The sequence below is a fragment of the Ipomoea triloba genome, chromosome 15, assembly GCF_003576645.1.
Source record: "Ipomoea triloba cultivar NCNSP0323 chromosome 15, ASM357664v1".
In the NCBI taxonomy this organism is placed as follows: Eukaryota; Viridiplantae; Streptophyta; class Magnoliopsida; order Solanales; family Convolvulaceae; genus Ipomoea; species Ipomoea triloba.
Genome location: NC_044930.1, coordinates 4,726,768 through 4,742,645, shown reverse-complemented (window position 1 = coordinate 4,742,645; position 15,878 = coordinate 4,726,768). Strand labels below are relative to the sequence as shown.

The 15,878-nt window shown below is 33.9% G+C and overlaps 1 protein-coding gene across 1 annotated transcript; it reads right to left on the bottom strand.

Moving 5' to 3' along the window:
- Positions 1–2,166: 2,166 nt before the first annotated feature.
- LOC116006321 lies at positions 2,167–4,455 on the bottom strand. The gene is made up of 5 exons (XM_031246648.1): positions 3,899–4,455; positions 3,635–3,711; positions 3,510–3,546; positions 3,069–3,180; positions 2,167–2,956 (listed from the first exon to the last, which is right to left on the bottom strand). The coding sequence occupies exons 1-5, from the start codon at positions 4,176–4,178 to the stop codon at positions 2,302–2,304; spliced, it is 1,161 nt and encodes a 386-aa protein (XP_031102508.1). The 5' UTR covers positions 4,179–4,455; the 3' UTR covers positions 2,167–2,301.
- Positions 4,456–15,878: the final 11,423 nt, after the last annotated feature.

Genomic DNA, 15,878 nt, shown 5'->3' with positions numbered 1-15,878 from the left:
TTTTTTTTTTTTTTTTTTTTTTGAAAACCCCCCCTTTGTCTTATTACAAGGATCATATTTATTCTAAATATTTTAGGGTTACAATGTAGGATTGGTTAGGAATAAGGGAATTATGCATGTCATATGTGCTCGTGTGCCTACCACGATTCGTTATGATACATCTCAATAGATAATCTATTTGCGTAACTAACTCTGACATCATCCTAGCCGTTGGATATTCTTGGACATATATGGCCTAGGCTTAGCTATCTAGTTCTGCCTTATATTGCCTTATAAACAACGTAGCCTTTATGAGCTTCTAGGTCAGATTGTTGAGCTAGATGTGGGACCCACTAGTAATTCTTCCACAAGGTTTATATTCAGGAATATTATTTTATTTATGACTTATTTCATGAATAAAACATGTAATTAGTGCTTCTTAATAAAGTCTAACCTAGTATAATAATTGATCGAGAGCTAAGAATGCATTGTTCTAAACCTTCTCGACAATCAAAGAAGAGGTCAGTAAGGGAGACTCGAATCATCTCATTATGTTTCACTTCCGTTACGTTTTGACACATGCATATGAAGAAATCATCATGTCATTTCTATCTTGAGTATATAATAATTTTACAAAATATAGTTCTCGTCGTTCGTTGGATGAATAGCATCATTTCTACCAGAAGTTTAAGATAGAAAGAAAATATTTTTTTTTTATTAAAAAAAACTAATTTTTTACTTTGTCGATATAACTTAAGAATTAACATATATAAAAGTGTAATTTCTTCTAACTTAGGGAGGTATGGTGGCTCATGGCTGAGGTGCTATGTACAACTACCTTGAAGTGGTTTGTTTGGATTGAGATTTGGGGTAACAATTGACATAAGGGGAGAAAGATTATTGATATTTCAGTGCCAAATTAAAACACATCTACCATGTTTATTATGTTCTCTACGAATTAACTTTCACCTAATGAAAATAGTCCGAGGAACTAAATTTATTTTTAAAAGTTATTTTTATGATGAAAATAGTGAATATATAATGTATTATAATATATGATCAAACTACAAGTAAATATTATTAGCTGAATAATTTTTTATTAGAAAAGGACAATCATCTTACATATAAGAAATGATATATAATATAACTTTTTAATGAAACTCATAACTAAGAGTCTAAAGAGTTATAATTTCAAATTTCTTACCAACCTCACTTGAGTTTCTATAACATTGCTATATATAGTTTCTATTTTGCAATGTTGTAAAAGTGACATTCAAGTAAAAGGTTACTTTTTCAATAAAATAAAAAATAAGGGAGTAAAAGGTCACTCCTACTATACGTTTGAACTTTTAAGACCATGCAGTCTCATCTGTTTTATTACCTGATTTGGAACAATCTAAGGTTGGTGAATTTCACCTTCCTTAATCAAAACCGAAATGTAGGTTGGTGAACAAGCTAAGGTTTCAATTCCTACGTTTCCATTTCTATTACAAGGTTATCACATTTTTTTCTTTTAAATCAGAAATGGAGGGGGACCCCTACAAGGTTATCACACATTAGTTGACGGATATATCTATGCCATTTTCCTTCAAGATAACATATACTCCATTTTAAAGGAAACCTCATCAGAGGTTTAGGTTCTTGGGTTTTCTGATCTCTTCTTAATTTCTTCCTCCTCATATATATAGGGCCTTCTTTTTCATGGCTGTTTACTGGCAAAAGGGCAAAAAATCTTGACCAAAAGATTCATACTCCATTTTCAGGTATGTATGTATGTATATGTATGTGTATAAAAGATGGTTTAATTTTTGAATTAAATGAAAAAACAGTTTAATTTTCCAACATATATATTTTAATGATCGTATCGAACTTCTATGCAAGTTTTCACATGCCCAATTTAGGTGAGGGATCAGACAGCACACAAAACCATAATATCAAGGTCTAGTGATCCGATCCCCAAAGGGATACTTTGTTGTAACTCTCACACAAAACAAAACACTAAAAACAACAACACACACATAAAGATGATTTCCCACTTTTTGCGCTGTCTCTCCTGAACAAATCTCGTCATCTACTTTAATTTTCTTATCCATTTGATTCCCATGCACTAATTAAACTTCTGCAGGTGCTTATGAAAGCTAATTAAGTTAATTAAAACTTGATCTCCATTCAAAGTAAGGCAGCTAATAATTAAGATAAGATAATAATGTTGATTTATGAAATGGATAAGCGTGCATAGGATAAGAACAATAACAAGTGTTACTATATAGTATTACCAGAGAAACAAGTACCTCAAGATCTCACTTAGAATGTCTGTCTGATTCATAGAGTCAGATCCAGAGTACTTGCCCCTCCTTTCCCAGATTTTGTGAAGTTATTAGTGTCATCTTGGTTCAACTTTCTAAGCTTTGAGGATGACGATGATGACAGTGACAACGTTAACCCACTCTCGTCCTCTCCCAAACCCTCCATGCTCTTCTCCTTCACCGACTTCATCCCTAGAGATAGATTCAGATCAAGGTCGGCCTTCCTTTTCATGGTTTCTTGTTTTTTGAGTTTCGCTGACACCGCGGCGTTTCTGTTCGGTTCTTGCCCACGATCTGTCACCCAGAAACCATCTGTTTTTGGTTCTGGTCTACCATCTGTTACCCAAGAACCAGCTGAGCTGCCTGTGCGAGCCATTGTTTTTGGTTCTGGAACTTGAATTGGTTGGTGTTGAATAGGGTTTTGTGGTGCGAATTGATGATGCCATGTTTGGTTTTCAAGAAATGATCCCAATTTCTCCTTGAGTTCATGTAATCCCCGGTTGGACCGTTCAGTGAATGGAGGAATAGTTTCTCTGGGCAAATCATAGTTTTTGCTCCTAAATCTCTCATAAAAAGCTTCATAAGAAATACCCCTGTCGGCTGTTCCATGTGCCATGGGTGTACCATTCATCCATTTTTCTTGACAATTTCTGTAAGAGTCGTCGCCATACCTAGACAACCAAACATCATTATTTGAGGGTTAATTAACTAATTAATTCTCAGCTTTGAAATGAAATAATAAAAATATAAAAGAAAAAAGTAGGGGATTGAAGAAATATATACCTGAAAGGAGGATTAAGCCTTTGATTATTAAAGATTTTGAACATGGGGAGTTGGCTTAAGTTGAAGATATTCCGATCTACTCCTTCCATGAAAGGCCTATGATTTGCAAACCCTGTGAGAACAAATTAAAGCACTTCAATTTGTAAGATCCGTCATGGAAAACCCTAAATTCTTGCATAGAAGATGAAAGTGTTGGATCTCAGCACTATGGCAGGATGCTGTACTCGGCCCTCCATACCACAGTCCCAACAGAAAAAGAAAGTTCATCAAGAAAGGCAATTGCTTGCCCAATTAAGACTTTAATTTGTAGGTGTTCAATTCTTGTATCCACGTGTAAATCTGTCCTATTTCAAGCTATGATTCTATACACTGAGCATAAGAATATCTCAGATTCAACCCTTATTCCCCTCAAATGAAAAACAAAACAGTTGCAGTTAATACCTTGGCTTGGATCTTCGGTCTTCTTGCTTCTATACATCTAATAGAAACACCAAACACCACATAAATTTAGCGTACAGCAACAAAAATTATGGAAATCAAGAAATCTTTAATGATGGTATATATACCTGCAAATGACTCTTGACATGAGCTATGTTAAGTCCTTTAATGTCCATCAATTGAAGCACCAATTTTGGGGTTGCTCCTGCAACAAATTAAAGCAATTGAATAAAACTTTAATTTGCAGAAACCAAAATCTCATCCACATAATTAATTAAACACAGTAGTATATATTGAAATCAATCAAGCTAGCTAAGCATAGTCTAGCTAGTCTACAGGAACGTAAATAGAACCGATAAAGATAATATTAGTCACATATAGGCTTAACATACTCTCTTGGCCTCCGAGCCTCTCCACTGCATGAACAAACCGGAGATGGAGATCGGGGGTCCACCGGAGTCTAGGCATCTTAGATCGCACGTAAGGCCTCACCGACGATGCCTTCTTCTCGCCGCTCTCCTCCACCGTGCTGTTGCTCGAGCTTCCCCCATCCTTAACAGCCTGTTTCCTCGGGGACTCGTTGGTTTCATCTTCCTCGTCCTCCTCCTCCTCCTCGAACTTGTTCGAATCATTCGTCGTCTTAGAACACACTGTCTCCCCACTTTCCTCCATTTCTTTCTTCAACTTCTCCTCCTTCACCTTTAATTTCTCAGTTCAATCTTACCATTCTTTTTTGGCTTGTCAGCTTGATCCGTTGCCTGAAGAAGAAGCTAAGAAGGACTTAATTGGACTTAGAATGAGAGGTGTTGTATTTATAAGTGTTTGACAGGGAATTGAAAGGTACAGTAGTTCTGTTCAGAACAAATGGGAATTGAATCAAACCCTAGAATTGACAAAGGAGGAAGAAGACCCTTCTCTCTCTCTCTCTTCAATTCTGTGTAGAATTGTTTATGTATATATTTATGTGTGTACATATGACTAGTAGTGAATGTATGTTTTTTCTTGGTATGTATGTGAATGAATGCATGAGTTCAACCATTCATTTATGATGAGTAGACAGCCCAAAAAAAGAATGCGAAAAATAGAGGTTAGCATTGCGCTCATGTGATGCCAGATCTTCTACGATTTATCATTTTTTTAAGTGGCTGGCTAATAATGAAAAACTTATTATTATTATTATTATTATAGAATTGAAAAATTGGGAATAAAAATTAGAAAACTGGAGAAATGGAGGGATAGAAAACTAAAAATGGAAAAACAGATAAATGAAGTAAACAGCCCCTGAGGTTTTCAAATACTGAATATATGACTTGTACATAACAGTCATTAAGAGATGTAAATCATGGTAACTCAACTGAACACAAAAATTAGACTTTTGTTCACTGCGCACAAGAAGCTCCCCTCACTTTGAGAGATTGCTCCAACACTGCTGGTGGTAACAAATGTCATATCTTCGACTGGGTGGTATACGTACGCAAAATCGAATTCCCTATCCTTAGCCAAGTTGTTAGCTCTAAGACCTTTAGAAAACCAAACTTTAGACGATATGATTTATCTTTTAAGGACATCCTTGGAAAGTGTACGTCATCAGCCAAAGGATTTTGGCAAACAACATTCCTTGAATTTAATATAATACTTATACTGTCAGAGGTTTAGAGAGGTGAGTTCAACATCTTGCCATCGAAACGTGACGCATATTATTACGCAAGTATAAGGAATAAAATTTCTCATTCGTTACAACTTACAAGTTATATCTTTTGACATAATGATAAATTTTTAATTTAACGATTGATATCAGTACAAGTGCATATTTTAATTGCATTACTTCTGAATTAAATATTCGATCACAACAAAAGTCTTACTAGACGATTCTTGATATTGTTTAGACCAACCCCAATAAAAAGCAACACATGTTATATACTTATATGTATTACTTGAACATATATATATATATATATATATATATATATATATATATATATATATATGTGCACTATGCAATTACTTATGTGGAGTACTTAGAGTAGAGGAATTATTTGTGTCGTAGAATATAATCAAATTTTTCGTAGTAGCGTGGATTATGAAGCATGTATCATTAATTTATTTCAATTTCATTTGACGATATTGCTATATTTTTAGTTTCATTTTCCCTCCACACTAGTTTCATTATAGCAATACTAAAGTATTATTTTAATTCTACTATACTTTCATTTGATAATATACATTATTGCTTGAATTCTATTTGTTGTTTCATTTTTTCACATACACAAGTTTAATTATAGTAATGTTGAAATATTATTTTAATTGCAATTTAGGTCATTTGACAATATATGTTATTGTATTACTCTGGATTTTAGTTTCATTTTCCACGCATACTAGTTTCATTATAGCAATACTAAAGTACCATTTTTATTATAATACAGTTTCATTTGACAATAATGTGCTCTATTTTTTATTTTTATTTTCCATATACACTAGTTTCATTATAGTAACTTTACAGTTCAATTCGACGATGTGTGGACCATGATCCGTACGGTACAACAACTGGGTATGGTTAGTGTGAGGCCAAGGCTTAGTTTGAGATCACAACATAAGATGAATCATTAGTTTCACGGTAAAAATTAGGATGACAAACAACTTCGTCACGGTTAAATTTTGGGGACTAGGAGAGAGTCTCAAATTAGTTAGGGATAAAAGTATAGTCGTATGAATCTTCTCATTTAAAAGAATCTAAACTCACTCCCACACCAAAGATCTTGTGGTCTAGTGGCATCCGGTATCTCGGTTAACATTCCCACATGAATGATGGGAGCGGGTTCAAGCCTCAGTGCTTCATTAGGTTCAGAAAGTACTGAAATAGCTATGAACAGATACTACACAATTACAATTATATATTAATAGATCTTGTTCAAAATAATTACTCATAAATTAGCTTACCCCTTTTTTTCAATCCAATTGAGTGCACAAAATTTAATGCCCGACTTAATGATAACGTCTATACTAATTGATCAGGTAAAAATTAAACCTCACTAAAACATCAACATTTATAAACTGAATATTTATGACCGTAGATTCTTGATGTAGGACAACATCTCCGAGTGTCACATACGAACAACAAAACAACGTTGAATATTGTGTGGACAGTGGAATGCTTCAACGTCATTGAAAAACATACCTTCCACCGATTTCAACGCTGTTGCGGAGCCCCAAGAAATTTCGTCTTAGGATATTTTATTGAAGGAGTCGGAGTAAATTCAAAGTTAACTTTTGTCACTGTTTGGTCTTATCTTCTATGAAAGCAAACCATGGGACCAGCCTTCACTTGCATGCCAGTTGAATATGGACTTTTTATTTTTATTTTTTGTTCATTTTCTATAATACCAAAAGATTCCAATCATCACAAAGCTTAAACATGCATCGTCTACAAAATTTCCTATCCTTTCACATTGATATTTGTAAAAATTATTAAAATAAATAAATAAAGGCATGCAGTATTCAATGTAACTTTGTCTCATTTGATTCATTGATCTAAATAAATGCATATTACAATCTTTCGCTGGTTTTAATATATATGAGAAAAGTAATTAAGAACCAAATCCAGTCGTCTATTTGGTTTTAATAGTTCTAGAATAGTGAAGGAAAAAATATAGATATTTTAATAAATTATTCAAATTGTTTGGCGTCAGTTCAAAGAGCCAAGTCCAACAACCTACCATTGAAATGTGGCATTGACTGCTACGCAAGTATTAAAAAAAATTTGTGCTTTCACTACTAACTATAACTATCTTTAAAAAAAAAAAAAAGCTATAACTATTTTTTGTGTAATAATAACCGTTGATGAACCTTTATGGACAACTAAGATCAGTCCTCACTTTTTCTAAAGTTGCACTCCCACTACTAAGTATAATTTTTGACATAATAATAATAAATGCTACTCGTTATAATTTTTGACATAATCGTAAATGCTTATTCAGAGAATAACCAATACTTTAGAATTAACAGGCAGGTAAGTGATATAAGAGTAAGAGTTGGTATATATTGAAAGAGAATGTAATTAATAACTAGGATTTTCAGCAAGTTGGTGGCAAGCAACAATTATAAATAAATAAATGTATAGAATTCATCATAATGTGCATGGTGATACATTTAGTAAGTAGTGATGCATCGCTGTAGTGATAAAGAAAGGTAGAGAAACACATAATACATATGAGAAAATGTCCAAAATGGTCCTCCGACTATGGCCTTTTCTTAATTTAGTGCATGGACTATTAATTGCACCCAAAGTGGTCCCCAGATTATTCAATTTTAAGCCAAAAAGGTCATCCGTTAGATCTGGCGTCAAATAGGTGTTAAAATGAGGGGTAAAATGGTTATTTCAAGTGTTAGTCTCAAATTTAAAGCTCTTGCCGTCCCCAATACAACAAGTTGCGCAATTGGGTTATTTCTCTCCTCATGTATTTCTTTTAAGCAATAATTATCAAGATAAATGAGATAAATAAGAAATTTGATTGTCACATATAAATATATAATAAGGATAACATCTTAAAGTAAACAAAATCCAGTTGTAAAAATTACTAAGAGGAACAGGCAATGGCCGTAGGGGCGGATAAAAATTGCTCAGATACTTGGCGGTCCGGTGACCAGGCAGTGGCTGTAGGGGCGGTCACGAGTGCCGTCGTCGAACGACTTCACGATGACCACCTTCTCGCCCGCGTAGCTGCCCTGAAGGAGAATAACGGCCTTGTTAGGCTTGAGAAATTTCACCATTTTCGACGCTAGCCTCCTCTGCTTACTGTTGCGAGACAAAAAAGAAACCCTGGGCGCAATGTTTTCTTTTAAGCACAAGACTGTAAATTAATATCTTGGGTATAGATTATAACAACAATTCATTTAAGTAATCAAAGAAATTGTTCAAAGGCAAGCAAGAAAACAGAATTTCAAGTCTCGAAAATGATGGATAATGATAAGGAATAGTAATGCACACAAAGCATACTTAGGCTTTGAGGCGGTCGTAGAATTTCTACTTCTCCTATGTGATCTGCTTCTCCTAAGAAGACGAGCTTGTACTTGGCAAGGGCGGAAACCGGAGCCATCAATTTGACCAATTGGAGTAGCTTCTCAAACCGGACTTGGATTGGATCGGATCGGATCAGGGGAGGAGCTCTCGTCTACTGCCTTCGACGCACCGGAAGTCAACGCCGAGTCTCACTGCCGGGGAGAAGGTTGCTGCTGTCACCAAGCTTGTCGGAAGACGGGACCAAGGTCGACGGAGGAGAGCTTTACCGTAGCTGCTGCCCTGCTCATCAGAAACAGGGGAGGAAGACCACTGCACACCAGTCGCCGTCAACGAGAGGAGGGAGACGCCGTCGCTGCCTGAAGCCACCAGAACGAGAAATTCGCTGTAGCAGCACCTGGTCGCCGGTCTCTTGAAGCTGCCGTCGAGAGAGGAAAACGAGAGACAGAGGGCGTTGGTTTATACTGAACGAGGGGAAAGAGACGCAAAGGGGAGGGCTTCTGATTTGACGCCATTTTATTTAGGGTCAAGGTCTCAACCACAAACAATATAAATTGTCTTTTTTGCCCTTCTATTTAACGTCATGTTCACGCTAAAGCTAACGGAGACCAAATTGGCTTAAAATTGAATAGTTTGGGGACTACTTTGGGTACAATTAAAAGTCAAGGCACTAAATTAAGAAAAGGTCATAGTCGGAGGACCATTTTGAGAATTAACTCTAATACATATATATACAGTTTGCAGCTTCCTTTGCGTCGGGAATCACGGGCTTTGTTCCTAACCAAGAATAGGGACCCTACCCTAACCCTACTATTTCAATCCCTTCTTTCCAACACATATCAAAATATGGTCCATGTTTTGCTACTTATTCCCATGCCATATATTATATTTTATGTTTGGAGTTAATTAATTTGTATGTGTTATTCAAACTATATATGTATATATGTAGGAATAAAATCAATGTCGCACTTGCCTAACTAGTACTCTAGCCAAAATGCTTAATTATTCTTTTGAACTCACTTAGACCTACTATATATATATATAATATATATTATAGTGTATAGAAAAAACAAATGTTGTTTTTTTTACCAGCTGCTATGTTTTTTTTTTAATACTAAAATTACAAATTCATACTCCATATTTAATATATGATGGAAAATTGATTTTAAAATAAAATTATTTTATTTACATTACTTATCTATGATCGAATTAATCGAGCCTGAGTTAATAAAAATATATATATATGAGCCCCAAATGGAGTTGTTGAGTGAATGGAGAATGTTCTTGTACCTAAAATTTATGATCGACTTCAATTGTTGTCAACACCCTCGCAGTTTACTTTTACCTCTCCTTAAATCATTTGCAATGCATAGAGAACTATCACTGTCAAAATCGAGCACGCTTAACACTAAGTCGATAAAAAATTATAGCTAGTAGCAAAAAAAATATTTTCATTTTCTTTAGACGCTTTACCCACTACTATATTTATTGTAGCCTGCCAAATATATATAGGTTGGTGATCTGATCTGTACTCGGTTAGAATCATAACTTTTCATTGTCCACACGAGTGTTGTTGGCATGGTATTTGTGGCTATGATTGAGAGCTTTTTGGTTTGTATGTTTTCTTCAATTCGTCATTGACATTTATATTGTACTGTTCTGCCTCACGGGTTACTTGATTCCTGTTACAAAATCTGTTGAAAAGCCATCCCAGGAACTATACACATAACCAATTGGTCCACCTCAGCTTAAGTATTTCGGTAGCCAAAATATACAATTATTCATCAAAATTTTTAATTGATTTAATTTAAATATAAAATTTCATTTCTTATTTCTCTTCTTTCACTCAGAAATAATTTTAACTCCACAACTTAATGATTAGAAACGTAAAAATGTAAATCACCGATTGACATTTATTAAACTACATTATAATTTAAATTAAAAAAAATGGATATATGTGGCCAAGCCCCCCCTGCTGCTCTCAAGTGGCTCCGTCCCCGTATATAGCAATCGCATGAATCCAATCTTAATACCAAAACATTACATTGTATAGTTCTCTTCAAGAGAAATTTTTTTTAACCTTTTTGTAAAAATTGAGGTTGATATTTTGATATTTAAAAAAAAAAAAACATGAAAAGTTTGGTGTGTCCTTCATTTGAGTACCCAAGTTCAAATTGATAATAGTTTAAATAGTAAAAAAAAAATCATAATAAAACAAACTTGAAAACAAGTAGTTCCAAATCATAAGACATAAAGGAAGCTCTCAATTCCATCCAGGCATCAGAGCAATGGAGACTAAAACAAGTAGTACAGTACTGTACTTCCAAGAGACAGCAAATTTCTTATTGGTAAAAAATAAATAAATAATAAATAAAATAAAGATGTTGGTCTGAAAAGATTCACTTATTAGCTAGCACAGCAATCTGTGAAGTCAACTCCCAACACTAGTTAATTTTTGTTCTCAGTAATTTTTATTTAATTTGATAAATATACAATAATAAATAAATTAAATTTACCAATAAAGGTTCCATTGGAAAATGTGTGTGCAGTGCCTATTAATGCGGATCTAGCATTCTTTGAGAATGAGCATTTCTGTCGTTTTTTGTTCTTTCCAATTTTACTCCCAAAATATAATTAAATAATAAATTCATAATTACTATAATTAATATAAATACTCAATCATCAACCATACCATATATCCTTGTATCATATCACGGCGTTAAGTTGTCATCCATACATGCATGCATGTTTTATATTAAATTACGCATGCATATATGTCATTCTTGCATGATAGGGTGCCAACTATGTTATGCTTGTAAGATCAAATTATCCAGCTGAGAGCCGGAGATACATACACACTCATTTATATATGTATTCAGCACAAATATTTAATAATAATAATAATAATAATATATATATATATATATATATATATATATAAGTTCCCGTGCGGTGGGGTTTTCTGTGAGGTGACTTTAGGTGCGTAATTTTCTTCTTAAGGTGCGTGATTTTCATTCTTAAGGTGCGTGAGTGTTAAAGCTTAAGGTGCGTGATTTACCTTATCTTAAGGTACATTGTTTTTCCTTTAAGGTGCATGATATGTATGCTTAAGGTGCGTGAGTTGTTGAAACTTAAGGTGCGTCATTTTAAAACCTTAGGTGCGTGCAATGGCTTGTGTACCTAAGGTGCGTGGTTTGTGTACTTAAGGTGCGCAGTGTATTTTCAACTGAAAGTGCACCATTTAAAAACTTTAAGTGCGTATTAGTTTATGTTTTAGCTTAAGGTGCATGGTTTGTGTATTTAAGGTGCACCGTTTTAATGCTTAAGGTGAGTATCGCACAACCGCACGGGAAGATATAACTGCACCTGAACCCTTCCTTATGTTGAATACCTCATTCAAGTATTTCTTTTTATCCAATCTATACGAATCAATAGAAAAAGAAAATCCCTTGATATATACACCAGATCCGACCCAGTTATTAATAGAGTAAATAGATATGTCATTTCTTGCAATCTCTCTTCTGATTCAAAATCGTGGTGTAACGTGTATCTTCCCTTTTCCGTTCATGAAATTGGTGAAAGAAATCAAAAGGCAACAACCAAGGCTATTTAATAACAACCACTCTAAGACGAGGGCAATCATGGCCATCTCTCATGATCACACTTTGTCTCAAAGTTCTGAATCCAGATCCACTCAAGACAACCAGGGTTGTTTTACAGCAACCATGCCGGTCACTAGACAGACTGATTGTCTCCGTCCATCGTTTATATATTTCATTTTTATTTTTAAAAATTTTAATTTTAATTGAAATTAGGGCCAAATAAGTCATTGAATTATTCATGAAAGTGTAATTCAGCACTCGGATTAGAAAAACTTCAATTACACACCTGATTTTAGAAAAGAAAAAAAAAAGTATAATTAATTCCATTTGACATGTTATTGCAGGTAACTAACCTCCAAGTTAAAGGTGATTGGAATGACACATTAATATGTTTTGATAACTTGGATGCTCAATAGTAATAGTAATAATATAAGAGGTCTCAACAGAGCCTTTTGTCAATTATATTGTTCTTTTTGTCAATTTATCAATTGTACTTTTTGTCAATTTAAGAAGTTTTAATAGAACTTTAATTTTTTAGTTACGGAGTTCAATTGCACTATATATTTGTTCGATTTATTGGACCATTTTTCTTAAAAATTACTAAATTTTTGTATCATGTAACAATTATATTTAATTAAATAATATTATCCAACCTAAATAAAACTCAATCCAAGAATAAAAATATTGAATACGTATTCAATAAAATAATGACATGTCAAGGAGTAATTAATAAAGAGTGACTTATACCTTAGAAAAAACCCAAAATAAGGAGTGACTTATGTAGGGATGTCTAACATGATTTTTTTTAAAATGGACCGTACCATGTTAGAGACCCTTACAATTACCACTCTTTATTAGCACTATTGCAAAAATCGGTCTAAGCACTAAACATCCCTAGACCAAGGCAAATTACCCCTAAACGGCGAGCTCGGCTCGCTACTCAGCATTGCTAATTTTTTTAATCTCAACATCCACACTTTCAACCCAGTTTTGTTGATGCTTATGTATTTGCTAGCTAGTTGGTGTCTTACACTAACACGTTTTTTCTTTTTGAAGTGGAAGTGAGCTGTAAATTTTATCATAAAAAATTGTTTATAATTATTACAATATCTAAAGTTCTAATTAGACTTTTGGTTTATATGTCAAAGTTATGCCAACATTAACACATAATATTTTTTAAAATAGTTTGTATGTTAACTAATAGTTGACTTAGTAATAAGGTTGATGATCGAGTCAATGCAAATTTTTTCTTTAGCCAAATAATATAGTTTAATATAATGGTTACAAAGTACAAAAATTTTATAAGTTATACAGTCAAATTTTAAAGTTTAAATATAAACGTCCTTAACACAAAACATTATATTTATGTATGTTCTCTCTCACATATATGTATGTATAGAGACAGGGGGGGAGAGAGAAAATGGAATAAAAACAAAAAACATTTCAACGAGGCGACAACTGCTCCTATGTTTATTGGTGGTTGACGGAGGCATTCAATCTAGATTTGTTCTATTATTATAAATTGATTATAAGAGTACGCAGAATGGGAAATGATGAAAAAAACTAAGTAAAATAAATATGGAGTATGTTAGAAATTGAGGATGATACCAAAACACATCTTTCATTCGCTTATAGTCAAATATTTGACATCATTTAGAATTCTTAATTCCTTAATTCATTGTCTATGGTGACTTGTTCTTTGCTATTTCTAGCTTATCATGACACAAGTCATATCATTCTATTCCATAAATTATTGTTTCTACTTTTAAATTTTTAATACATATCCTCTTAGTTAAAGTGTTTTATAATATGTGAATTGAAAAATATATCATTTACTATGAAAGGTATGGTATGTTTATCCTAGTGAATCTTATTGTATCATATTTTTAACTCGGGTCAAGAAAAAGTGTACATTATAAAAAGTATGCGTCCATTAAGCATTTATAAAAAGATGAAATTAAATAAACTAAAAGATCACAAACTCCTAATTCATTTTGATCTGAACGCATAAGTGCTTAATGGTACATTACCTATAGATGAGTATTTATTGATCTAAATTCATTTTGATCCAAACTCCTAATTTACTTTTATTGTGCATGTATTAATTGGACTTTTTTTTTGCTTAATATTGCTTTAATTGCACTATCAATTATTGGATAAAGTGTATGGGAGAAGCTAATTGAGAGCATTATTGTGTTTTGAACTTAAAAAGGACAAATTTAAAGGCAATTTTTAAAAAAAAAATGAACAAAAATAGGATGGAAGCCAAAATGACATCGTCACGCAAGGTTGTCACACGGCTCGTGATGAGGAACAATTTCAGAAAGTCATCCTCTGCTATCACGAGCCTCATCACGACGTGACAAGGGCTCGTGAGAGAAACATCCACAAGACACCTTTTACTATCACGTGTGACCGGGAAGTTAATTAAGGCCCGACCATGTGTCCACGTGAGGTCGAGAGGCTCCGAGTGGAGTGGTGTAAGTTGGGAGCCAAAAGTCACCCCCTTCCCCCCTCCCCCCAAAGTGCAATAAATGTCCTATATATAGAGGGGAATAGGGGGCACATGTTGGGTGTCCGACATGCCCTCCATGTGTCCTAGGTGGATTCAGTGGTGAGGCTATATATACTTGCAAAGTGTCCTTAGAGGTTTGACATGTGAACGAATTCTTGGAGACCGGGAGGTCTACTAACAACGAGACAGGGAGGTCTACTAACAACGAGACCGGAAGGTCTACCTACTAATATTGACCGAAAAATAGGCATGCTCTCTCAAGGTCGGAAAATGTGCTCGCGAAATCTCGAAGTGTACTTCATTCTAAGGTTGGGAAGTACACAAATATGGTTAAAAATACCTTAACGAGGTCAGAAAATACACAAATGTGGTCAAAAATGCAATTATGAGCTCCGTAAAGCCAGTGAATTATCCTATGACCCTATCACATGTGTATAACAGTCACTCGTGTATATATATACAAGTTATTAGATGCTTAGGTAACTTACTTATCAGTTTTTAAAATTTGATACTAATAATAGCATATATCATGGGATCAAGTCCCACACTACACTTGAAATTCAATCGGTGAATCCGAACTTGTACGTGCAGGCAATTCAGTTAAAGAAAAGTTTCTGCCAAACATTTTTCTGCAGTTGGAGACCACACAACACGTACATATATAATTTCTTTGTCTTTTCTCTATGAAATAATTAACGTTGTTCGATATGATTCCCCTCTTAATTAATTTCTTAACTTTCCTTATATTTCTTCGATCGATTGTGTTTAGTGTTTCTTTTTTCTCGCTTCCTGCCATTTGTCTTCATTCCTTCTTTAAAATTTGAGTGTAGCCTGCTGCCTGCTGCCTGCTGCATGCGTCACCCCTTCCAACAATCTGTCTCTTCCCACACTGCCCTATTCGGCATGCACACTCTACCACTAATTTATAACACATCTTAAACCAAATTAGCTTAATTGCTACATTAATTAATTAATCGTAACGTATTAGTACTATATATTTAAAAAAAACACATTCAATATATATAATTAAACAAAAGGCAATACTATTAATTAGGTAGACCTGCCAATGACCTCTAGTTAATGCCCATATAACCTTTTGCAAGGGACAAGGGTCTGGGTCTAGCTGGCTTTCATATTGTGTGCGATCTTATTAAAATTTTAAATTAATAATTAGTCTGTAGATTTTTGTTTCTAGAACATTGAAATTTATAGATATTTAATTTGTAGATATTTAATCTGTA